Source organism: Saxophila tyrrhenica, assembly GCF_035928015.1.
Source record: "Saxophila tyrrhenica strain CCFEE 5935 chromosome Unknown scaffold_6, whole genome shotgun sequence".
NCBI lineage: Eukaryota > Fungi > Ascomycota > Dothideomycetes > Mycosphaerellales > Extremaceae > Saxophila > Saxophila tyrrhenica.
The window spans coordinates 848476-873612 of record NW_027041738.1 but is presented as its reverse complement, the minus strand read 5'-3'; the positions used below and the strand labels follow the sequence as shown (position 1 = coordinate 873612).

General features: G+C 55.3%; 9 protein-coding genes across 9 annotated transcripts; 6 read left to right on the top strand and 3 right to left on the bottom strand.

Moving 5' to 3' along the window:
* Positions 1 to 496: 496 nt before the first annotated feature.
* Positions 497 to 1528, bottom strand: STS1 (Tethering factor for nuclear proteasome sts1; the record flags this gene model as incomplete). The annotated part of the gene is made up of 2 exons (XM_064801664.1): positions 497 to 1368; positions 1456 to 1528. 2 exons carry the CDS (start codon positions 1526 to 1528, stop codon positions 497 to 499), a joined length of 945 nt encoding a protein of 314 aa, XP_064660294.1.
* A 575-nt stretch (positions 1529 to 2103) lies between these two features.
* On the top strand, positions 2104 to 3424 carry LTR77_004409 (uncharacterized protein; the record flags this gene model as incomplete). Its single annotated transcript, XM_064801663.1, has 3 exons — positions 2104 to 3071; positions 3168 to 3234; positions 3263 to 3424. 3 exons carry the CDS (start codon positions 2104 to 2106, stop codon positions 3422 to 3424), a joined length of 1197 nt encoding a protein of 398 aa, XP_064660293.1.
* An 860-nt stretch (positions 3425 to 4284) lies between these two features.
* On the top strand, positions 4285 to 7247 carry RNR1 (ribonucleotide-diphosphate reductase subunit rnr1; the record flags this gene model as incomplete). Its single annotated transcript, XM_064801662.1, has 3 exons — positions 4285 to 4303; positions 4449 to 4606; positions 4671 to 7247. The coding sequence occupies 3 exons, from the start codon at positions 4285 to 4287 to the stop codon at positions 7245 to 7247; spliced, it is 2754 nt and encodes a 917-aa protein (XP_064660292.1).
* Positions 7248 to 8674: 1427 nt separating this feature from the next.
* On the top strand, positions 8675 to 9507 carry LTR77_004407 (uncharacterized protein; the record flags this gene model as incomplete). The annotated part of the gene is made up of 2 exons (XM_064801661.1): positions 8675 to 8979; positions 9033 to 9507. 2 exons carry the CDS (start codon positions 8675 to 8677, stop codon positions 9505 to 9507), a joined length of 780 nt encoding a protein of 259 aa, XP_064660291.1.
* Positions 9508 to 10543: 1036 nt separating this feature from the next.
* LTR77_004406 (uncharacterized protein) lies at positions 10544 to 10971 on the bottom strand (the record flags this gene model as incomplete). The annotated part of the gene is made up of 2 exons (XM_064801660.1): positions 10544 to 10600; positions 10633 to 10971. The coding sequence occupies 2 exons, from the start codon at positions 10969 to 10971 to the stop codon at positions 10544 to 10546; spliced, it is 396 nt and encodes a 131-aa protein (XP_064660290.1).
* A 1723-nt stretch (positions 10972 to 12694) lies between these two features.
* On the top strand, positions 12695 to 13906 carry POR1 (Mitochondrial porin; the record flags this gene model as incomplete). The annotated part of the gene is made up of 3 exons (XM_064801659.1): positions 12695 to 12782; positions 12832 to 12959; positions 13019 to 13906. The coding sequence occupies 3 exons, from the start codon at positions 12695 to 12697 to the stop codon at positions 13904 to 13906; spliced, it is 1104 nt and encodes a 367-aa protein (XP_064660289.1).
* A 1591-nt stretch (positions 13907 to 15497) lies between these two features.
* On the top strand, positions 15498 to 18067 carry LTR77_004404 (uncharacterized protein; the record flags this gene model as incomplete). Its single annotated transcript, XM_064801658.1, has 3 exons — positions 15498 to 15749; positions 15877 to 16229; positions 16288 to 18067. The coding sequence occupies 3 exons, from the start codon at positions 15498 to 15500 to the stop codon at positions 18065 to 18067; spliced, it is 2385 nt and encodes a 794-aa protein (XP_064660288.1).
* Positions 18068 to 19010: 943 nt separating this feature from the next.
* On the top strand, positions 19011 to 20261 carry ARO2 (bifunctional chorismate synthase/riboflavin reductase [NAD(P)H] aro2; the record flags this gene model as incomplete). Its single annotated transcript, XM_064801657.1, has 1 exon — positions 19011 to 20261. One exon carries the CDS (start codon positions 19011 to 19013, stop codon positions 20259 to 20261), a length of 1251 nt encoding a protein of 416 aa, XP_064660287.1.
* A 1961-nt stretch (positions 20262 to 22222) lies between these two features.
* LTR77_004402 (uncharacterized protein) lies at positions 22223 to 24739 on the bottom strand (the record flags this gene model as incomplete). Its single annotated transcript, XM_064801656.1, has 1 exon — positions 22223 to 24739. The coding sequence occupies one exon, from the start codon at positions 24737 to 24739 to the stop codon at positions 22223 to 22225; it is 2517 nt and encodes an 838-aa protein (XP_064660286.1).
* Between the last annotated feature and the right edge of the window lie 398 nt (positions 24740 to 25137).

Genomic DNA, 25137 nt, shown 5'->3' with positions numbered 1-25137 from the left:
ACAAAAGTCGTGAAATCGACTTTCACATGAAAAAGCATCACGTGCATCTTGCGCTTCTCCCATCAACGACTGTATCACGGTCTCCCCGATCTTACTAACCCAAGTCGGGTCTGTTCAGTTGGGCTTGTCGTTCACTTGATAAAAGGGTAAACTCGTGCGGAACTAGTCGATTTCGCTACAATAGGCAAGAGAGGCTACTCTAGGTCTTGTCTAATCATGTTGAGTGCAAGTTGTTGAAGCCAACGCTATGTACACAGCTGTGTTCGCGTGTCAAAACGTTCACGATAGCCTCCATGCTTCGGATCGTGCTGTTGCGATCGGACAGCCTGCTGACGATATTCCCACCAAGCAATTCAGTGCCAACCGCATTCTGTGTTTATGCTTGCCAGCCCCAGTCCTACCGGAACACCATCTCCAGAGCCCACGCTAAACCGTTCCCACCCTTTATGCAACCACCATAGGAAACCCTTAATGCAGCGACCGTGATATCATATCTTTAGAACCTCCCCGGACCGACGCCGAGTTGCTGTCCGTAACTCCCAGAAAACAACTGCTGCCGGATGCTCATCCTCTCATCCGACACGCCCGGCATAGATGCTTGTCCAGTCTGCATGAAGCCCATTCCGGTGTTCAGCTCGCCCACAGCTTCCTCCAGCTTGCCACCACTTCTTTGATTGTGCTCCAGCAATTTCTGATCCCAGCCACCCAGCTGCAGATGGAACCCGCCAGCACGCTTCGCCGCCTCTCTGATCACCAGAGCCCATGCTTTTGACAGCTCGTCGTAGGCATCGTTCTTGTGTCTCTGGTGCTGGAATGTATCCCAGTCTGGCAGGCGGTGGATCATGTTCGTAACGCCATCGAGATAGTTGAAGGAGAGAGCGGTTTGCGTTTCTTGAGGTGGGAGAAAGTGTGGTGTGAAGTCTTTGAGAGCTTCGATGAGCGCTGACAGATGCTGCCGGACTCTGTTGTAGGTGTAGTCGGAGGTGGGGCGGTTGCCGAGTGGGAAGGCTTTTCGGAAGTCGTCTTCGTATGTGCTGAGGACGGAGAGGGTGGATTCGATGGAGGGGCGGGGTGCTTTGGTGATGAGCTCCCGCTGGAGCTCCGGATGCTGGTCGCAGATGTTCTGGAGAAGTTGCCGTAGCTCGTCGCCAGAGAGGGTTTGGAGCAGGCGTGGCAGCGGAAGTGGCCTACCCACTGCGTTGCCTGTGCGGGTCCTCTTGATGCTGCGGTGTGTACTCGACGAAGGAAGTGCGCGGTTCGGGACGGATGGTGAAGCAGATGGTGATGTGGACATGCGGTCATTGTCTGGCTCCTCAGAAGCCTTCCTCTTGCGGCCTGACATGCTTTGAGGAGGGCTGAAAGAATCTGCTGCAGGACGATATGTGTTAGTGGTGCTATGGCTAACAAGACCGTGGAAGGCCGGCCAGTCGTGTGATATCGTGGCATGTGACGTACCGGAGCGAGGGGAGAAGTTGTTGACAAGAAGGTGCGGAGCGGCCAGCGGGTTGTTGTGGATGACACTGTTCATCGTGTTTGCCGCCCAGGCAGGTGTCAGAGATGTCGGTGATATCTGGAGATCGGAGAGCCTTCGAGGAGAAGGTAGGCAGCTGAGGGGGAATGATGGTGAAGTCGTAGGTCAACAACCAGGAAAGGTGTGTGAAGCGCGGGCACTTGGAGCTTCTCGCAAGGGTCATGCTGCCTGCCTCTTGGCATCGGCATCGGCGGGCTCGGAACCTGCCAGTGCCGGCGAGACGACTGGACCTCCCCTGTCTCGCTGTCTCGAGGTCTATATCGAATTTTGAACCTCCCGTCACTGTGAATAACCTGAAGGCGTTCGACCAGCACGACATTTCCGATCAGCACACCTTACGTTTGGTATTTGTTCTCGGCGAGGAGGAGGCACTTCCATTGTTCTACCCCGCTGGTTGAGCAGCTTTCCACTGGAGTCTCACTTTGGAATCATGGATCGATGAAACCAGCAGATCTTAAGCACATACACATCATTCTGGACTGGGCGCTTCAACAGGGCCGGTGGACTCTTCAAAATCACAGTCGATCTAAATTATGAAGCGACGAAGCGTCTCCTCCATCGACTCCTCAAAAATGGACCACGAGCATTCCGCCCCTTTACTGGATGAAGACAGGACCAGCCAGGACATCGAACTAGCACAACTAGACGGCCCTTCAGATCGTTTGATTCACGAAGAGCCGCACCCTGATGCACCTATCCCAGCTGTACCCAAAAACAAGGCTTCCTACATAGCAATTGCAGCAGCTTTGGTAGTGACAGTGGTCGGATTTGTGGTGAACACAGAAGCCACCGCCTACTTCGAGGACGTGCTGGGCTGGAAGAAGCCTTTCTGTACCATGTGGCTCACCCACAGCTCACTGTCCATCCCCTGGATCTGCCATCTGGCATGGTCACGCTACCGGGACCGCAAGATGCCCTACAAAGCATGGGTGCGGGAGTACAACAACCAAATCCGCGAGACCGTCTCTTCTGTCGATGCCTACGCGACTAGCGGATCGAAGTACATCATTAAGCGGAAAGGGAATGTTGGAGGTCCGCTTGATTTTCTGGCATCTACTATGGCTATCGTTACTGTCGTCCTTACGGCCAGTGGTCTGTCGTGGTTCATGGCACTGGCTCTCACTACACCTGCAGACCTCACGGCCATCTACAACTGCTCGACATTCTTTGCGGCCGCTTTCTCAGTCCCATTGCTGAAGGAAAGGTTGGGCTGGCTGGCGATCGCGGCAGTGGCGCTTTCTATTACTGGAACCTTCATCATCGCCTACGGCGATTCTACCTCTGAGCACGAAGACGACGCTATTGGAGGATCGCGGCTGCTTGGGAATCTGATAGCGAGCATCGGCGCCGTGGCGTTTGGCTTGTATGAAGTGCTGTTCAAGAAGTGGGCGTGCTCGTCGAAGCCCATGCCACCGGCGGCGAGTTTGCCGCTTACTTTTGCTGCGTCCGCATTGACGGGAATCTACACTTTTTCCACCCTTTGGTTAGGCCTGGTTGTGTTGCATTTTTCCGGTGTGGAAACGTTTGAGGTACCCAGCGCGTATGTGTGTCTATGGATATTTATTGGCGTTATGGCTGGCTGCGGTAAGCGCTGTCAAGACTCGTAGTGCCGCAGGAAAGCTGACCTGGTGTGCAGTATCGATCAATATGTTGATAGTGCTGGTGGTGTGGACGGATCCTGTGTTTGGAAGCATGGCGAGCGTGTAAGTCGATACTCTCCGGCGATGCCAGATAAAGGCTAACAGCAGCAGATTGAGCGTATTCTTCGTTGCGCTTGCGGATTGGATCGTGTTTGGATTGACGCCATCTATTGCTACTTACGTCGGCGGCGGCTTGATTATGGTGGCATTTGTGCTGTTAACGAAGCATACCCTTGGAGAGTCGAAGCATTAGAGCATGAAGACTTCCAAACAATCGCATCTGCCTGCCGCCTTCACACGTGCAATGCTTCCATCATGCAATCAACCCTGTAAGCCCTTCTGGATCTTTCGATCAGGTGTGAAGGTAGCTTGAGAGGAATGTATCTCATCAAATAGACGCAAAGTCTTCATAGCGAGGCTCAGACACTGCAACACGAGTGAGACGGTCCTTGGCAGGACCTATGGGTTTGCTCTTGGCTACAAATTGAACTCGTGGCTGTGTGGAGGTCGAGGCCGCCGAGTCTTCGAAAGAGCCGTTCTTCGATCTACCTACCTCGTTGCAGATGTCATGGAGACGACTGATACGTCTTCCTGTCCGGCGTGCTGCTTCATGAGGGCGAGAGGGAAGCACCGCGCAACAGACAAGATCCTTGCTGTCCCAACGGACGGGAACATGCTTCCTCCTCATTGGATGCCAGTCCGCAGGCCGTGTATGCGCGATAAGTGGTGGATGTAGAATCAACAGCATATGAAGCTGGTGATGAGAAGGTGAGGTCGGAAGCACCGCAGGACGATGCAGAAATTGCGAATGGCCAGCATCGATTTCCAATCAGTCTAACCTGAAGTGCGTGCACTAGCGCGGTTTTCGTGAGGCAGTCGCGTCTCCCTCGCGTTTCCTCCAAAAACAGTGCCCGCCTTCTTATATCACCTCAACCCCCCGATCAGGACCTCTTCTTGTCTTCCCGTGCACCATCCTCCCCTTCACCATATCCACCGAAGTGCAGCAGCTGCTTGACCTTGTACATCGCAGCGTACAAGCACCAGGCTCCTCGCAACATCCAACCCTCAAGCGGACTGCAGTTCGAGGTCACTACCTCGCCGTCGACCGCCAGGATGTTCGTCTACAAGCGCGGTATGTACTACCTCTCCAAAGACTTTGAGCACCTTGATTCGTCTCGATTGAGATGGCGCACCGTACTGGATGGCGGACCGCCACTCGAACGAGGACAGGCCCGAGAGCAGACCGCATGGGACCGTCTCGCTGACTTGAAGACCAGATGGCCGCAAGGAGCGCGTGCAGTTTGACAAGATCACAGCCAGAGTATCGAGGCTCTGTTATGGCTTGGACCCAGAGCATGTCGATGCTGCCGCCATCACCATGAAAGTCATCTCTGGCGTCTACCAGGGCGTCACCACGATACAGTTGGACGATCTGGTAAGTTATAGCTCCTTCGCCTGGACTGTACAGCTACATGTACTAACTCCCGATCCTTTTTTAGGCCGCAGAGACCGCCGCATACATGACCGTCACCCACCCCGACTATGCCATCCTCGCTGCCCGCATCGCAGTGTCTAATCTGCACAAGCAGACGAAGAAGCAGTTCTCTGCAGTGGTATCCGACCTCTATCAATACATCAACCCGAAGACCAGGAAGCCTGCGCCGATGATCTCGGACTACACATACAAAGTTGTCATGGACCATGCCGACGAGCTCAACTCGGCCATCGTCTACGACCGCGACTTCAACTACCAGTACTTCGGCTTCAAGACGCTAGAGCGGTCATACCTCCTTCGCATTGATGGCAAGGTAGCGGAACGACCACAGCATATGATCATGCGTGTTGCCATTGGCATCCACGGAGAGGACATTGAGGGTGCGATAGAAACGTACAACTTGATGTCCAACAAGTACTTCACACACGCATCGCCTACGCTCTTTAGCGCTGGCACGCCACAAGCTCAGCTTGCCTCGTGCTTCCTCATCGACATGAAGGACGACAGCATTGATGGTATCTACGACACGCTGAAGACTTGCGCAATGATCTCGAAGAACGCAGGCGGTATCGGTGTCAACGTACACCGCATCAGGGCCACTGGCTCATACATCTCGGGCACAAACGGCACATCGAACGGTCTTGTACCAATGCTCCGTGTCTACAACAACACTGCACGCTACGTCGACCAGGGTGGCAACAAGCGTCCAGGTGCGTTCGCGGTCTACCTCGAGCCATGGCACGCTGACGTCTACTCCTTCTTGGACCTCCGGAAGAACCACGGCAAGGAGGAAGTCCGCGCTCGCGACCTCTTCTACGCACTCTGGATCCCGGATCTGTTCATGAAGCGTGTCGAAGCAAACAGCACCTGGACATTGATGTGTCCTAACGAGTGCCCTGGTCTTGCCGATGTCTACGGCGAGGAGTTCGAGAAGCTCTACGAGCAGTATGAGGCAGAGGGTCGCGGCCGCGAGACAGTCCGAGCACAGAAGCTCTGGTATGCTATTCTCGAGGCACAGACTGAGACCGGCAACCCTTATATGCTGTACAAGGACGCAGCCAACCGCAAGAGCAACCAGAAGAACTTGGGTGTGATTCGCAGCTCCAACCTTTGCACGGAGATCATCGAGTACACCGCTCCGGATGAAGTGGCTGTCTGCAACCTGGCCTCCATTGCCCTGCCTACCTACGTCGACATGCTGAACGACCGCTTCGACTTCGAGAAGTTGCACGAGGTTGTCCAAGTTGTGACGCGCAACTTGAACAAGGTCATCGAGATCAACCACTATCCTGTACCAGAGGCTCGCAAGAGCAACTTCCGGCACAGGCCCATCGGTCTCGGTGTCAACGGTCTCGCCGACGCCTTCCTTGCGCTGCGCATGCCATTTGACTCGCCGGAGGCTCGCCAGCTGAACCTGCAGATCTTTGAGACCATCTACCACGCCGCCCTCACAGCGTCTTGCGATCTTGCTAAGAAGCATGGTCCATACGAGACATATGAAGGCTCTCCAGTGTCGCAAGGCGAGCTTCAGTACGACATGTGGGGCGTTATACCGACCGATCTCTGGGACTGGGAAGCGTTGAAGGCGAAGATTGCTGAGCACGGTGTCCGCAACTCCCTGCTTGTTGCACCCATGCCAACTGCATCCACCTCGCAGATCATGGGCTTCAACGAGTGCTTTGAGCCGTACACCAGCAACATCTACTCGCGCCGTGTCCTTGCTGGCGAGTTCCAGGTCGTCAACCCATGGCTGCTCAAGGATCTTGTTGACCGTGGCCTGTGGTCCGACAACATGAAGAACCGCATCATTGCCGACGGTGGATCGATTCAGCGTGTGCCAAACATCCCGGACGACCTCAAGGCTCTCTACAAGACTGTTTGGGAGATTTCACAGCGTCACATTGTCCAGATGGCGGCGGACCGTGGTGCGTTCATCGACCAGTCTCAATCTCTCAACATCCACATGAAGGAGCCTACGATGGGCAAAATTACCAGCATGCACTTTACTGGCTGGAAGCTCGGCCTCAAGACTGGCATGTACTACCTCCGTACCATGGCAGCGTCCGCACCTATTCAATTCACCGTGGACCAGGAGAAGCTCAAGGTCGTTGACACCAACGTGGCCAAGGCATCCCTCAAGAAGCGCAACATGTCTGGAAAGTACAACGCCGTCAGCAGTCCGCCTCCTGCTGAGGCAGCGCCTCCCCCAATGTTCGAGAACAAGACGCCTGATGGCTCGGCCGCGCCCGCTGATGTGCCGACACCCGCCATCACACCTCCACCAGAGCCCCAACAGAAGAAGAGGACCTTCGGAAGGACTTCATCAGCCGTCGTCAACCCACCCTTCCCAGCTGACCAGGACGAGGGCGACAGTCCCGAGGTGCTGGCTACTGAAGGCAAAGACGCCGTGCCAAAGGACGAGGAGCTTCCAGAGCCTGCAATGAAGCAGGAAGACAAGAATCCTGGTCAAGAAGAAGACAAGACGGACGAGAGTAACGAGCGCGAGGGCGACATCTATGCCGAGGCCGTGCTGGCTTGCAGTATAGAGAACCCGGAGGCGTGCATCATGTGCAGTGGTTGAATGGATGTTTCAAGTTTCTTTTGTTTGGCATACTGATGGCGTTTGATGAGAAATGGACACGATCGGGGGCTGGAAACCAGGTCTTTGCTGTTGTTAAGTGTGTGCTATAGTGTTGAGTAGACGTGCGAGGAAGATATTCATGCATTGACAAGCGCCTAAAGTACATGTAACGTCGCTGTAGTTGATAAGGTAGACTGAAGAGTGAAAGTATTGCATCGGCATCGCGCTGTCGCCCAAGGTGACAGAGCCAGCTTGCCCGAGCGGAGCTGATCCCTGCCCATGCATGACTCGAGACACCACTTCATCCTTCAAGACCACAACTGCTCCCAACTTCAACCCAGGTATTCGTCCAGGTGTATCACGATCTCCTTCTACATCTCGATCGGCAGGAGCGACACACCCACGGTAAGTGGACAATGAGATTGCAGTGCCTGGTGATGTTAGTGGTGCACCGCTGTTGGCGATGGGTCTCTGTACCGCTGGAACCTCTCGAACTTTGTTGTTGTCGTTCCTTGCCCTCATAGGCCGAGGGAAATCTATAAGAGGCCTCAAGCTCGCCCTCACGGAATCCGTCCTTTTTCCCACATGCTCGGCCTCCAAAAATATCTTGGCACAGAAAGAATCTGCAATGCAGACACACGTTCGACCGCAAGGTCTTGCTATCAAAGTCATCTCTGCTCTACCACTCCGACTGCTAGGACCACTGAACAGGATGCCGGTAATGCTCCACCTTTCAAGAAGACGTTGCCCATCTCGAGTCATATTCTGCTCGACGCTCCAGCGAACGGCGCAGCAGGAGCTCTCGACTAGATTTGTCGAGTACCGCTGCACCCACCGAACGGTGCCATGGCACGCAGCTGGAGCTCTCGACTAGGTTGGCACAGTACCGCCGCACATGGGTCCTCACGTGAGGACGCGACCATGCCGCGAGGTGGTGTCAACAAACACCAGTCACCCTGGAGTCGAAACGAACACTTTGAAGTGGTAGGACAGAGGTAGGGCATACTCGAACATACGTTGACACGGCTCTGAGCTTCAGCAGCTCTTCCGTATGCACCTGGTGTGGGCGTCAAGACACGTCGTCAGGCAAAGCGGTGATGGACAGGACGTCGCTGCTGCTCGCCCGGGGGTGTCGTGATCGGCGGTAACCGTCGTTGACTTTGGATGGAACCATGGCACACCTGTGCACACCGCGATCTGACTTTGTACTGTTTTCACCTTTCCGAAATAGGTTGTGCGATCTGGGAGGATAAACATGTGGTGTCGCGCCCAATGTTTCTTCTTCTCTTCACCGACATACAGACTTACAGTCTCGCTGTCAGTCAAAAGCATACTCATAGCCTACAAGCTTTACAACACTTTACACACTTCGATCACTCACAAGGTGATCAACATCAACGTTCAAAAACACCCTCCGGTCACTCGCAATGCCTTCGCACGTCAACCAAAAAGGCGCGTTTGGTCCACTAAGGAGGGGATCCATCGTTTCGGCGTGGCCGAATGGGAAGTCCGCCGCGCATATCCCTAAGACTTCAACCTTTTGGGAGTGGCTATTGCCAGAAGGGGTCTACGGTCATCCTCTGGTCATCGTTGGCACGCGCAACAACGACACTATCGCGTGCGTTGCAGTGATGACCAGTTTCGGCAAAATGGGCATCGAGGACAACTTTCGGACACCGGAACGCTACGGGCTCAGGAACAAATACCTTGCCGTCAATCATGGGAACACCAAGTAAGAAATGAGCAATACACCGTTTGATTGACTTAACGCTGACACTATCACAGACCACACAGCGATGCACGTGTTCTTGGCCTGGAGCACGGCCAACGGTTGACCAGACAATCATACATCAACTTGGACTCATTCTTCGAGATCGAGATGAGCGAGTTGAGGCCATGGCACCATGACTATAAGAGGTGCCTCGACCAGGAGTCCGTCCGTTACCTTCAGTCACAGCTCAGCGAGCACATTGAGGCTGCCTGGGGAATCTACGCCAGACCAGCGCACAACGGCTGCCTTTCTCCGCTCGACCGCTGGCTCATCCACCCAAGCTGGCTCGGTCTAATTGCACCAAAGGTCTACCACTCCGGGAAACCTGCAGCAGCGGCCACTCAACCCCAGAGATCTCGCAACCACAAGAATGGGGACAAAGTCAACAAACCAGCTGCGAAAAGGCCAAATTCCGGCAAGGCCTGTGCATCTGCCATCAAAGCGGCTGCTCTTGACCCAAAGTCGTCCGTGACTTGGTTCAAAGGCTGAGCGATGACAACAACACAATCACGGGGCCGACCACCATCAAGCCAAGGTCGGGCAGATTCACCATCCTCGATTGTCAAGTCTGCCTGGAGATCCATACCGCTGGGTGGAATGACCGACGACAATCAGCAATACCCGAGGCAAGTCATATCTCCTCGACGACATATCGACGACGACAATCGACAGGCACTTCACAGCCCCTGGACGACGACGACTATCGCTACTAGGAGTGCATCATGGCTCCTCGACGACAACCGATTCGACAACGATAACGAGCAGGCACTTCACAGCCGCTCGACAACGACAACAATCAGCAGGCACTTCACAGCCTCTCGACGACGACACCCGAGGATCTCGAGATCAGAGACGTTTCGAGTCTCCGTTCACGAGCGACAGGAGGATCAGAGGATGGATCAGGAGGGAGAGCGGGATGGAGGAGGAGAGGAGGGGAGGGCCGGAGGGGAGGGCCGGAGGAGAGCTATTAAGTAGATGGAGGAACAGACTGTGGTTCGTCTACTACATCACCGCTCACTGCCACTCAGCCACTGATGTTCAGACCAGACGAAAGAGACTGCAGGTACGGAAGGTGTGAAGGCAGAGGTGGAAGGAGAGCAGGATGCGAGGGCAGTGGAAGGCATCGGGATGAGAAGAGGAGTGGAAGCACTGACGAGACATCATCAGTCTCTCGGTCAGTGGCAAGAGGGGGCCATCAGTGTCTGGGCGGCTGCTTTGCGGCTTGCTTGGGCCTGGAGGCCATCAAACTTGGCTTTCATACATAACATGCATGTACTTGGGAGTTCAGTACGGTCGTCGCACCATCGGCCGATCTCGGGTCTCTGGGGTGGTATCCTGAAGGGTGCGGTAGAGTTGGGATGAATGGCTGTTTGGATATCGAATACATTACATTGCTATACACCTGTATAATACGCTCACGCTCGCTCAATCGGGTATCTCATCATCGTCTCATATATATAGTGTGACCGCCGCTGCTGCTGTCGCCGATGTCTCAGCTCAGTAAGCACGACGGGCCCCACGCCCGTCAGTGCCATGCATTCTCCTCGTGCCAGCAGCCTACGTCCTTATTAGCAAGATGAACCTACGACAAATAAGTAATGAACATCATCTCACCTTCTTCCCCGGACTTCTCGCAAAAGTCCTCTTCAACCCTCCCACAAGCTTATCCCCCATACTCGGCTTCCGCCTCTGATGGTGCACCGGCGCCGCCGTCGTCGTCGTGTGGTGGGTACGAGAGCTCGACGCCATGGGTCCGCGACCGCCGTGGCCGTGGTGCCCGAGCCCGTTGGGATGGGTCTCGGTGGTTCTGGTCGTCTTGTGCGTGCCGGTGATGGGATTTTTGGAGTGCTTGGTCGTGACTTTGGCTTCTCGACGACGGGCGGGGCGGGCGCGCAAGCGGGACATGAGGCCTGGTTTGCGGGCGGTGGTTGTTGTGTGGGTTGTGCGGGGCATGTTGGGTGATGTGTGTTGGATAGCTGGGTGGATTGGGTTGGTATTGGTCTTCTTGATGTCTGATGAACCGATTGTCTGATTGAATTGAATGAAGATTGGAGGAGAGTGGCCGGCTACTTATGACTTTCGTGTTATCTCCCGCTGCCGTCGCAATCACTCTTATCACGAGCTCATCTGACGTCGTGTTCCATGATTTAGTTGGCCGTTCGGGCTTGGTGCTGGTTTAGTCTGGTCATTCTTGTCTTTGCCTCGCTTCGAGCGCGTGGCTGCTAGGAGGTACGTCACTGCTCACGCCTGTCATCCTGAAACAAGGCGGAGTCGTCTGGGGTCGGACGCAACTATTGGTTCCTGGTATTGCGACTCTTTCACGTTGGGGATAGAGCAGTCTTGATGCAGGTAAGTTCGATGTTGTGAGAACGATTCAGTCCATTCCTTGCCGCGGGAACCGATTGGCGCGTTCTCAAGGCGTCCCTGGCGTTCTGCATCGGACCAGCTTCCCGGCATTGCAATCCACGTTGACCTCCTTCGAGGAGCTCTTTGGTCCCCTCTTTGCGAGCATAGAAAATCGAGAATATGGCTATGGGTGCCAGGTGAATGTCCACGTCTTCACTTGACGATATCAGTACGGCGGTAACTCGGAACGCTTGCCCTCGTCGTCGCCCAAAACCAGAGCTCAGCTACGTCTTGCATGGTTGCATCGACAGGATGGGCGTTCTCTTCTGCTTCGGTTTCATACATCATCACAAGAGCGTTTCCACACCTCTCAAAGGCATACTTTTCATCAACATGAGCATGCGCGCGAAGCGTTACAGTGACAAGGTAAGACACTCGACGGCGACGCCATGAGTCTGTTTCCTTAGATGCAAGAGTATGAGCTGCACGCATATGAGCAAACACCTCGTCACTGTTTGCGAATGTCTCTCGAACGCTCATCCGTTCTCGTCCTGTAAGGTCTATCTGATTTGATGGTCGCAGTCTCATGGCAGAATGGTTCCGTATCGTAGCATCCTCCGTGATCCTGATAGCTACTGTCCCAAGATCCCGATAGTGGAACGTTGAACGAGGCCAGGGCTGCCTGTCTGCTCATGTCGGTCAGGCTAAGGCCCGGATGATGTACGATCCTTCCTCCACCACGTACTCGGAATGCCGGCGAACTGTGGTCGCTGTCTTCCAGCAGCGGGGCTCAGGTCAAAGTTGTGCATGGCGTGACCGCAGCAAAGAAGTCGTCAACAGGTTCTCACTATACCAAGCTTGCAGGAAGTTCTTTGTACGCACTTCGTCAATCGTATTGTTGTTGATCACGGACAACCGCAGACGTCTGAATGGTGACACAGCGTTAGCGCTTGCCTGCGTTAGACAAACAAGATGTTTGTAAACACAGCCAGCCTGTAGCGACATCCTTCCTCCTTCCTTATATCTCATAATACTGTCGAGATGGCCATGTCCACCATGCTCTATAGGGAGGACCGGGCCTTGCACGAGGCCCTCCTACCGACCGTTGAAAAACACGGCCGCCGTGCCAAGGACCAGGTAAGCTCCTAGTCCTCCCGACGGCCTCGCGGGAGCTTCCCGTCGACTTTTCCACCTGCAACCTCAACTCCATCCTCAACCTCCTTATCACACCAGCACCCCCCTTCCACGTACCATTGAACCTCACGTCCTCCGTCGCATACACCCATACGCCATCCTCTTCGAACCTCGACCTCTAACACCTTCGCGCAAGATGGCAGAAAAGCTGGACAAGGTCCTGGCGCCCGCCATGCCTGTGCCGGCATTCGGCGACATCAGCAAGGCTGCCAACGATCTGATAGGTCGCGACTTCTATCATTTGGCCAAAGGCAGGTGCAAAATTGAACACAGCGCTTGAAGAAGGAGAGAGGCTGACGAGACCGCAAACAGCTGAGCTCAACGTCAAGCTCCGGACACCCAGCGATGTGGCCATCAACGTCAAGGGCAAGCAGGACATGAACGACGTGACCAGCGGCAATGTAAGACCCCTACGCCAACACTGGGAACGACGCGAAGCTATACTAACTAGCTCCCACAGCTCGAGGCCAAGTACACGGACAAGCCACGCGGTACGCAAGCCGTCTCTTCTTCTGACCCTCCACCCCAACAAAACCGCTTCCTCCGCTCGCTCGTCTTGCAACACCCCATTCTCAAGCTCCCACCGCCTCTGCGCACACAGCTCTATTTCTTTGCCCTCCTATCTCCTGAGCAGCCTTTATCCTGGCAAAGGTTTGGGCTGACCCTCCGCCATCCGCCTGCAGGCACCACACTCACCCAGAACTTCACCACCGGCTCTCTCCTCGATACCAAAGCCGAAATTGTCGACGCCCTGGCCCCCGGCACCAAGCTTGAGTTGCAGAACATCGCCAGCGCGTCCGGCGCCGCGCCCATGTCGCAGAAGATCAACTTCGCCTTCAAGAACCCCAACGTCCACACCCGCGCCTTCATTACCCACAGCATGAAGGACAACAACATCAACGCCGTCATCGATGCTGTCGCCGCTCACGAAGGCTTCGTCGTTGGTGGTGAGGCTGGCTACAACCTGCAAAAGGCCGCCATCACCGGCTACTCGCTCGCAGTCGGCTACCAGACGCCCAAGTACACCGCCGCCATTACCGGCACGCAGAACCTGTCGATCATCGCGGCGACTTTGTACCAGAAGGTCAACAGCTCCGTGGAGGTGGGTATCAAGACGGGCTTCGACGTCCAGGCTTCCAAGGCCAGTGGGCTGGAGATCGCGTCCAAGTACAAGCTCGACCCGCTCAGCTTCGCCAAGGGCAAGGTCAACGACCGTGGTATTGCGGCGCTCGCGTACAGCACCAAGCTCAACGCCGGCACGACGCTGGGTATTGGCATGTCGCTGGACACCGCGAAGCTGAACGAGGCGGGCCACAAGATCGGCACCAGCCTGACGTTTGAGGGTTGAGAGCGTGGGGAGAAGAGTGTACATTAGTGCATCGGCGCGGGATATACCTGGGCAGCAAGAGGGTAGACCTTGAGCTTCGGCGGTCGAGCGGGCGTGGAACTTGTAGCCTGTACGATTGTCGGAAAGCTGACCAGCATATCCGATTGAGAAGAGGGCAAGCACTGCTTGCATAATCCAGCAGGGTATCTATCTGCTTCACCTTCTATCTTCCACAACTTTCGCACCCGTAATGTGTTGTGTCTTCAGCGCGCAGGATTGCCATCACGTATTATAACAGCCAGCGGTCACCCACCTCCCTCCCTCTTATTTGCTTTCCCACTGCCTATACCGCCAAACACCCCCGCCAGCCCTACAGGTATCCCCACCGTCGCAAGCAACACCCCACACAACACCACAAACCCCATTCCTCCACTCATCCCTCCCCCTCCCTCCGCAGCCTCCATCTCCTCCTCCCGCATCACCCTCCTCTGCGCCCTCCTCGCCCGATGTCGCGTCCGCTCTATTTCGCTGTGCGTCCTACTATGTCCCTGCCGATCGAAATGCGGCACATCGTCCCCAAACCCTTGCGTGAAGCCTCCCGGCCCCGTGCCCGCGGCTTGTCCCGGCCCACCAGCTCCTTCATGTGAGTGTGACGCTTTCTCCGCTTCCTCTGCCCTCTTTGCGCCGTGCGAGCCCCAGCCGCCAGAGCGGTAGAAGGACGGTGGTGGACCGCGGAATTGTGTTCGTCGTCTACTTAGGCCGGACGCTGGACGCCCGCCTGCTGGGCTGGAGGCAGAGCTGTAGGAGCCACTTCGTGAAGGGGTCGGCGAGGCGGCTTGCTGTGCGCGTAGGAAGTCCCGGTCGTAGCGCTGGCGTTTCTCTGGGGAGCCGAGGACGGCGTAGGCTTCGCTGATACGGACGAAGCGGTTGCTGGCGTCTGGGTCGGAGGGGTGGAGGTCGGGGTGGTGGGATTTGGAGAGGGTGTAGAATTTCCTAGTCACGTCGAACTACGTGTTAGCAGGGGTGGTGGGGGGTGAGAAGGGATGAGGGGAGAGAGGTCACTTTTTTATATCCGCCGCAGAGGCATCGCTAGGCAGTTCGAGGGTCTCGTAGTGGTTGGGTAGACTTGGGTTATCGCGGCATGGGGGGGAGGGGTGGAAGTGTCTGCTGGTGATGGAGGGGGGGTGGGTGAGGCGCAGACATCTGTGCGGAGGTCGCTGGAGGAGGCATGGGCGGACTAGCATGCCTTGCGGCGGTCATTGAGACGGTCGAGAGTCTTCCGGTGCGACCTCATGAATTCAATGGAGAGAGAAAAGGTGATGATGTCACGTTTTGGGATTGCAGCCTGAGGTGTCTGCTGCTCCGACGTTACATCAACCTCCTTCTCCTCTTTGAAGTCGAACAACGCGTGCCTGCATGCACATGATGATCTCCCGACGCTGGCTAGCTGTTTTCATGTCTGTATGTGGAGGGCTACGGTAAGAGCGGGGCGAGGTGAAAGAGGTGCAAGTATTCCAGTCTCATTGCTTTCCTTCTTCGTGCTTCCTCCCAGTCCTCTGTACAGAATACTCCTCTGCTTCGTCAATCAAAAGCAACATCTTGGTCTGGAACCATGAGGTCTGCCGGCCTAGTGCTGCTCCTCGCCGCTCGACGTACCATAGCCCAGAGCGGCAGCAGTATCCTCGAATTTGTCGACCCTCTGATCGGTACTGCCAATGGAGGTCATGTCTTTGCAGGAGCCACCTTGCCTTTTGGTATGGCAAAGGCTGTGGCCGACTCAGTGACTGATGGTCAAGGAGGTTATGCAACGAAAGGCGGCAAGATCAAGGGTTTCAGTCATATGCATGACAGTGGCACCGGCGGAGTAAGTGTATCGTCTTAACACCACGTCCGTATGTACAAGAGTCAAACAATCTGTTCCCAGTGGCAGGATCAATGATTTATCGCACAATAATCACGAGGCCGCTCATTGTTGCTGATCATAAACACAGTCCCCATCACTCGGCAACTTCCCAATCTTCCCTCAATCTGGCTGTCCGGATGACACATTGGACAGCTGCGCATTTCCAGAAACACTCCGCCAGGAATATGTCTACAACAGCACCGTGGCGGCATCGCCGGGATACTTCAGCGTCAAGATGGTGTCTGACATTAAGGCCGAGATGACTGTGACGAGCCATACCGCTCTCTATCGCTTCACGTTCCCTAACAGTCCGGTTGAGCGTAATGCTACTTTGAGACCGTTGATCCTGGCCGATCTGAACGACTTGCCACTTTCTAGGAGTAGGGGAGCAGTGTCGGTAGACGAGGAAACAGGTCGTATTGCCGGCAATGGAACATTCAAGTAGGTCGATCAACTTGACCGACTTCAAAGTGTAGAGTGCTGACTTGTCTGATTTCAGCCCATCCTTTGGCATTGGCTCGTATGAGCTGCACTTCTGCGCGGACTTCTCGGGAGCGGACATCTGTGATACAGGCGTCTTCATGAACAACCGTGCTGGAAGTCAGCCGAAACACCTCAGGACCACGGCGGACGGCATCAACATCTCGCCAGAGATACTACCTGCTGGCGCATGGACTCAATTCGAGATACCCAACAACGACAATCAAATCCTGGTCAGAGTTGGGCTCAGCTTCATCAGCGTAGATCAAGCGTGCTCGAATGCAGAGAGCGAGATACCAGATTACGACTTCGAAGGCGTCCGCGAAGCAGCAGTGCAAGCTTGGACAGACACCTTGAGCCCGATCGAAATCAAGCCTGGTGATGGAGTTGACCGGAAGTTCCAGAAGATCTTTTGGAGCGGAGTGTATCGTGCCGCTATCTCGCCTCAAGACTACACTGGCGAGAACCCACTCTGGGACTCTGATGAGCCTTACTACGACAGCTACTACTGCATTTGGGATTCGTTCCGGAGTATCCACACCATGATCACGATCCTCGATCCGCTCTCTCAAATCAACATGATGAGAAGTCTAGTCGAGATCTGGAGGCAGGAGGGATGGCTTCCCGACTGCAGGATGAGCCTTTGCAAAGGGTTCACTCAAGGCGGATCGAATGCCGATGTCATTTTGGCTGACCTCTTCGTGAAGATGCGAGAACTATCTACAGAACACGGCCTCGACTGGGAGGATGTTTATGAAGCTGTCTGGACCGACGCTGAGAAGGAGCCACTGGACTGGGCCGTACAAGGTCGCGGTGGTCTTCACAGCTGGAAGAACCTGCATTACGTTCCTACCGATGATTATGACCCTTACGGCGTTGGACCGTTTACGAGAAGCATCAGCCGGACAGTCGAGTATGCGTATGATGACTTCTGCATCGCTGAGATGGCACATGCTCTTGGGAAGTCTTCCGATGCACAGAAATACAGCGAGCGGTCTGGCTACTGGATGAATATGTTCAAGCCTGACCAGAAGTCTCGCAACTTTACCGGCTTTTTACAACCTAAGTTCCTGAACCAGACCTGGGGCTACCAGAATCCAATCTTCTGCAGCCCGTTGCTCGAATTCGACTCCTGCTACCTCAACCCAGACGGCCACGAGACGTATGAAGGCTCCTCTTGGCTCTATACCTTCTACGTCCCGCACGACATGGCTACACTGATCACGACGCTCGGCGGCAACACCGCTTTCGTCAACCGCCTCGACTACTTTCACACCTCCGGTCTCCTCTACATCGGCGACGAGCAAGGTTTCCTCCCCGTCTACCTATACCACTATGCCGGCCGACCAGGCAAGAGCGCCGAACGCATCCACTACTACGTGCCAGACCAATTCAACACCTCTTCCAACGGCATCCCGGGCAACGACGACAGCGGCGCAATGGGCTCCTTCGTAGCGCTGTCGATGATGGGCACCTTCCCAAACCCCGGGCAGGACGTCTACTTCATCACTCCGCCTTTCTTTGAAGAAGTGAGCGTGACGAATAAGCTCACGGGCAAGAAGGCGACGATTCGGAATGTGAATTTCGATACGAGTTATAAGAATATCTATATTCAGAAGGCTACGATGAATGGGGAGCCCTACACGAAGAACTGGTTTAGTCATAGTTTCTTCTCGGAGGGAGGGGTGTTGGAGTTGACGTTGGGTCCGAAGGAGAGTGATTGGGGGACGAGGCCGGAGGATGTGCCGCCGAGTTTGTCGAGGGGGCATGAGTTGACTGGATACTCGATCTGGACGTGATGTGATAGATGGGAGCCATTTCCGTGAGATATAGCTTGGACTACGGAATGTACTCAGCATACTCACAAGCACGTCATCCGTCCACTTGTATCATGAGCGAATGCGCAACAGGCCAGGGGAACCGGTCCAGCGAGTATTGATGGAGTGTGAGAGCCCTGGAGCTTGAATCTCAACCCGACCACATGACCGTGGGAATAGGACCGCACACAATGAACATCCACCAGTATTCACATGACTAGCGGACTGATCCTCCACACGGAGAGGACGATCCACATAGATTGAAGGTGACTTGAGGAGCCATCTGCTCCGGTCAAGAAGCGTTTTGTTGCCGCGCAAATGTCGAAATGTGAGCCCGTACTTGCATATGGCCGCTCCGGAAGGCTACCAGCATCCATGACTATCCTTTCGCCTGAATGACGGGCAATCAGCTCCCGATTCGCAAGAGCACAGTTCGAGGTAGTCCCCACAGGCCAGCATTTCAGAAGTGGTTCTCTGACACTGGGGGTCATTATAAACCCAGGAAGCCAGCGAGCGGAACCGTGGGCATCATCGCTCTTCTCCTGCAGAGCAAATGGGCTTCTGACATCGGAAGATGGTTCAACAGCAGCATTCGACCTTCGAGAAGCAGAGCATTGGGTTGCCGGATGAGCCTTCTTCTCGAACATAGCAAATGCGCTGGAGCGGTCCCGTGTGAGGTCGACGGGATGATACTTCTTCCGAGAATCTCGAAGGACAACATGCCGCCACGCACTCACGGACTGGTAAGTTGATATAAGGAGGATGGTGACAGGCTCGAGAAGTGAAGTGAGTTCGGCTTGGCGCGCTGACCCATGTGCCCCACAAAAAAGTATCGTCCGACTCATTCTCGAAGACGCATATAACCACTCTCGATCACCCATTGCGCCGTACGTGAGCAGCAAAACCACTTCGAACTTCAAGAACCATGTCGACATTCGGGAAGCACTACAGGGTGACAACCTACGGCGAGTCACATGGGCGGAGCGTGGGCTGCATCGTTGATGGCTGTCCGCCAGGCCTCCAGCTCGCTGAGCAGGATATTCAACCTCAAATGACACGACGGAGGCCTGGTCAGTCCGCTTTAACAACGCCAAGAAATGAGAAGGACAAGGTGGAAATACAGTCTGGCACGGAGTTTGGGGTCACTCTCGGAAGTCCAATCGCTCTACGAGTGCTCAATGAGGATCAGAGACCAAAAGATTATGGTGGCGGCGGGGAGAACATTGATATGTTTCCGAGACCCAGCCACGCGGACTGGACGTACTTGGAGAAGTATGGGGTCAAGTCTAGCAGCGGAGGCGGCCGAAGCAGCGCGAGAGAGACGATCGGGAGGGTCGCAGCAGGAGCCATTGCCGAGAAGTATCTCAAAGACGCCTACGGAGTCGAGATCGTCGCCTACACCAACTCAGTGGGACCCATTGAGCTTTTTCCATCCACGAAGGAACACCCCAGCCCATCGACGAACCCAGCGTTTCTCGACTTCTTGAACAAAGTCACCCGAGAGGAGGTTGATTCTTTTCTCCCAGTGCGCTGCCCTGACGAGAAGGTGTCACAGTCGATGAGTGACCTTATCGGCGAGTTTCGCGATCGAGAAGATAGCATTGGTGGTACAGTGACCTGCGTCATTCGGAACTGCCCTGCCGGTCTCGGAGAGCCCTGTTTTGACAAGCTTGAGGCCACTCTCGGCCTGGCGATGATGAGCTTGCCAGCCACGAAGGGTTTCGAAATCGGGTCTGGGTTTGGAGGAACGAGGATACCTGGCTCGACCCACAACGACGCCTGGATCAAGACCCCTGCCATTGCTCCCGGCGAGACCAAACCGAACGTCAAGCAGCCCAAGTTGACGACGAAAACGAACCACAGTGGCGGAATCCAAGGAGGAATCTCGAACGGGGCTCACATCTACTTCAACGTAGCCTTCAAGCCGCCGGCAACGATTGGACAAGCTCAGCAAACGACCGGCTACGACGGGACGGAAGGCGTGCTTGCTGCCAAAGGACGCCACGACCCCTGTGTTATTCCACGCGCCGTCCCCATTGTCGAAAGTATGGCTGCGATCACTGTCATGGACGCATTAATGGCTCAGCTTTCTCGAGAAGCAGCCCGAGACAGGCTGCAGCAGGCCGGGATGACGAATCCCGCCATGATGACGGCTACAGGCAACGGACACGCATGAGTGTGAAGGAGATGGGATCGGTTTCTTGGTATTAGCGAGGCGCTGGTGGACGTTCTCGAGGATCAAAAGTGGTATTCAAATGCTTGCTGCACTGCTGTAGGTATGGTGGCTTAATGGAGAAAATGCTCAAGTCGGACGGATCTGCCCCTTCTCGAAGACAGTGATAATCTGCTATAGTGTCTGACGCATCTATATCGGTTTCGATCGCATGGTGGAGAAGGTATGTCTCGGCCAGCCCTGTATTGCTGATTCTCGAGCTCCGGAAGACCTGCTCAGTGTCTCACATGCGACTCTCGATCTTGTTCCTGTGGCGGAGAAGCTTCAACGTTGTGTCCAACCTATGCAACCGGATGCATCCCCAAGCCAAGGACAACTCACCACAATGTCTGCAGCACCGTTGTCGTTCAGCTTCCGCCGCGGAGAAGACCAGTTCACCCCCGACTGCTCTGAGGCCAATCTCGACATGACGCCGTGTATGGATATGTGTCTCGGATACAGCACCCATCTAGTCGTTATCTCTCCATGATTAGGCCAGACATGTGGCCAGGCCGATATGTCGCAGGCTGATTCCTATTGAACGCTATCTCCAGGTCATGGTCTCGAAGACTGCGAGTCAACACCTTCATGACGATCTCAGCCACTTTCAATACGAACGGTGAGCAAGGAGTAGCGGTGCAGAGACATGGCATGGTCTGGCCCAATGCCGTCTCATGGGCAGGCCGTTCTTGGAGGCCATATATACGTGCTTCTAACCCTTCCTCTCTTTTCATCCTTTCTCATCAGGCAGGCCTTGACTTCCATTCTTCACACCGCGTTACTTCTTCGTACATACAAATTTTCCTTTCATTTCCTTGCATCACGCCAACACTGGCAACCCCATCGACACCCAAAGCATCAAATACCATGTCCAGACAACACCCACGCAAGCAAATGCCTGCCTTCATGACGAAATTCTACCACATCAAGCAGACCCTCGGGCCACGACCAGACCGCACACTACGTGAGAGGACCCACCAAGAACGGGTAGAGCGCAGGGACAGATATCGTTCACATCGTCGCCGCATCGCCGGCCCTCAGCCGCCACCGCCTCCACCTGGCCCCGGGCCCGCAAAACGACTTGCCCCGGTGGCATCAATACCAACCCCAGCATACCCACCTGCACCTCCCACTGCTCCGTCCAACTACCACAGCCCGACAGCCGAAAGCGTCACCGACTCCAACTCCGGCTCCGCCTACAAACACCACAGAATCCCCTCCCCTTTTCCAGCCCCCTCGCCTTCACCAGAACCCAAATACCGCGTCTCACCTCTCGAAACCACCTTCAGCCACCTCACCACCAACAGCAGCGAGCTACCGCTCTCTCAAGCAACCTGCACGTCCACCCACTCCACTGCAGACAGCAAACCAAGGCGCTCGCGCACTTTCCGCAGTCTCACCGGTCCGACGAGGAGGTTGAGCAGTTTTGTGGCGAAGATTGCGAGGAGGAGGAGCGCGGAGAGTGCGGGGGAGGGGAAGGGGAGTAGTGTTGAGGAGTTTTTGGGGAGTGGGGCGGGGGTGAGGAGGGATAGTGTGGTTGGTCCTGTAGTGTGAAGGCGGAGAGGCTAGTGCGGGGTGTGATGGGAAGGCGAGGGCTTGATGGGAGGGTTGGGTTGAGCGTTGATGGTAAGGTTGGATTGAGCGTTGATAGGGGGGCTGATGGGCTATGTTTTAATCTTGATATCAGATAGTAATGCGTAATAGGAGCTGGTCTCTGAACAAAGTTCCCATGTCAACAGTAGTTTGTGTGACGATCGAGGATATTACGACTTGGTCAACATTACTATCTCATCTGCTAGGTGTTCTACCGGGTATCAATGCAAGCCCCAAACGCCAGTGATGCCGCTCGCTCGCTCGGTGACTATCCAAATGAAAACAAAACTCTCACCAAATAATCTCTTCCATCAAGCACCTGGAATGCCAGCTCATGCAGATGAAGCGCTTCCCCTTCCCTTGCCGGACTTTGTCAACACCTGCGCCGTACTGACCCTCTCCTCGTACAACCGCCTCAAATCTTCAACGCTCTGTTTCTTCAGATCGAGTCTGTTAGGCCGCAGTCCCCCTCCTGCGCCCGCCTGGGGCTCACTGCCCGATGCCTGCGCAGCTCCAGTCGTAGTAGGCTCCATCGAGCTCATTCGCTTTAGTAAACCCGGGCTCGGCGCTCTGACTCTCGGCCCAGTTGTCGCCAGGTTTCCGTTCGAGTTCGAGGCCAACGGGAACGTTTGGCTTTGGCGTGGCGGCAGGACGGGTTTAGCCAGTGATTGTGGCTGTATGGGTCGAGCCGAGGCGGGCCAGTTGGGCTTGCGGAAGAGATTGTCGTCTTCACTGGTGGCGACGCTTTCAGGAGACTGAACCACATTGAGGGGCTCAGTGTCCGGGATTTGAAGGATGGGTGTGCTGGTGGGTCTTTCCGCGAACGCTGCAGCGGCTTGTTGGGCCAAGTTAGCTGCAGCCCTCTGAGCAGCTTCTTGGGCAATTGACGAGGCATTTGACGGACGTCTTGATGTTGGCGCGCTGTCTGCTGGTGTTCCTGCTTCAGTCGGAGGTTTCGATCCGCTTGAGAGGGCCTTTCGTTTAGGAACTTCGATGGCTGGAGGTGGGTCAGATGGCTGAGGCGCGAAGCCCTTTTTCTCAGGCTCGTCGAAGCTCCAGGCGCCATGTCGGGGTGGGCCGAAACCATTAGCTGGGACGTACGTGGCAGGCGACTCAGCCATATGCATGCTGGTGCCGTCGTTGTCAAAGATGGTGGAATATCTTGGTGGCGGCTCAGCAGTAGAAGGCGCCGGCTTGCGCTTCGGCACGGGCGGAGGGGCATCGGAGCTGGTCGCGATGGGTGAGACGTTCTGCGAAGTCACTGGTCGCGATGGTAAGACTGGGACACCTTGTGCTTCTTCAACCTTCTGCCGCCGAGGAGGTAATACAGGTGCTCTCTCAAGCTCTGGAGCATCCTCTGCGTCTTCTAGAATGATGCGGTGACCTTCCCCGCTCTCTGGAAACCCGTCTTCCTTCACTTGCTTCGACCGTGGCGGGAACTCCTCCTCGAGCGGGTCCTCGTAATCACGGGAGTCTGCTGGCGGCTGCAGTTCCTCATAAAAGTGCTCACTAGACATATCCATCCCGGTCCGCAGCTCTGGCCACATCTCGATGGCAGCTTGTAGTACCCGCTTCAAGATAGATGCAACCTTGGCATCTTCGAGCTGGTTCGAGCCACACACCAGACACATGGAGAAGCAGATGCCCAGGTTCTCGGGGTTCATCTTGTTCTCAGGTTCATATGCAGCAACCTCTGACAACATCGGAAGCAGGTGTCTGGTCAATATTTGCCGGCCTGACCAACTCAGAGGCGAGCTGTCTGATGCCGGAAGAATGAGATCGACGAGATCTTCTGGCTGAACCTGCACGTCCGGGTCGCTATACTTCGCCTTCAGACTCTCGTAACTCGACTCAGGAAAGACGGGATCCCGAAGATCCCGGTACCATTGCTTAATGATTGACGCGGCAAGGTGAGCACCATAAGCGTCTTCAAGTCGGACCTCATCAAGCAACGTCTGGTCGATGCCGGGCTGAACGACCGTCGCGCCTCTCTCCTTCCAGACAATGAAATTCTGACCACGATCGTACGCCTCCTTCAGTGCGCTCGAGAGGGTGGCGTTGGGTGGTATGCGGAAGATGCCTTCGGTCTTGATGCATGCGGGTTGGAGCAGAAAGCTAGTTGCTTCTCGTAGGACTCGCGGTAATCGAGTTTCGCCTGTGTCGATATTCTTAGGGAATGGATGCTTGACTCCAAACGCTCGCTTGCCGGTAGCAAAAGGAGCATAGATGTCTGGAGACAGTTTGCGGTCGTGCAGGTAGACCGCTGGCGGTATCAGGAGCCTCTCGATAGGGATATGCAGAGCGAGTTGTGAGAGAGTGGTGACATGGATGATCTTCCGGCGGAATTTAGGTGATACGATCGTGCCAAAGACTCCAACAAGCACCCGTACCCACGTTCTCGGATGCACGATATACAGCCGTTGAAGCCGCTTTCTTGTCGCCCGGCTCAGCACGTGGTACGCTTGCAGATACCACCCCATCCCCGGTCCCTGCTTCTTCTCCGATGTAGCATTGTCCGGCTGACCCCCGGCGAAGAAGATGATTTCATATTCCGTGCCCGAGATCAGCTCGTCCTCTCCCGGCAGTCTTGCTAGGACATAAGATAGCAAGCTATCGTAGTCGACCTCGAAGGCGTCCGGGAATGCTGCAGCGTTGAGGACGTAGATTGGCCGTCCTTCCTTTGTAGGAAGCGGAGAGCGGTATAGGATCGAGGCTGCTACTGCGGCCAGCTCGGGAGAGTAGTCGTCGGAGTTGGCAGATGGAGGGACGGTCGAGAGGGAAGTGCTTCGTTGTCTGCCTGGCTTTCGTCGTTGAGCCGCGACAGCAGCATGGGCTATGGCCGACCGCATGTTGGGGAACTTGTGGTGCTTCTATGGGTACTGCATTATCGTGGGGCCGTCTCTGCCCTTATATCGAATCGATATCGATGCCCATGGGCATGCGGCTGAGCAAGGCAGCCGGGCCAAATGTTGGCGGTGCTATGAATAGCCTTGGCATGAAGCTATCCCAGCATTGCACGGGGAAAGGATGTACGTAGACCGCACAGGATATACGTCGTCCCCGAGAACCTTGATATGTGTGCTGCGGCGGGCGTACGTCAACACGAAACCTGACTTTCGCCCAAACATTCCCACATGCAGCAGATCGACAGCGCTAGAGTGGCGGGCCGAATCAGCTGCCGAAGCATGCCGAGATCGGCGGCGCGATAAGAAATTCGGTGGTCAGAATGTGGACTCAGCGGCGATTG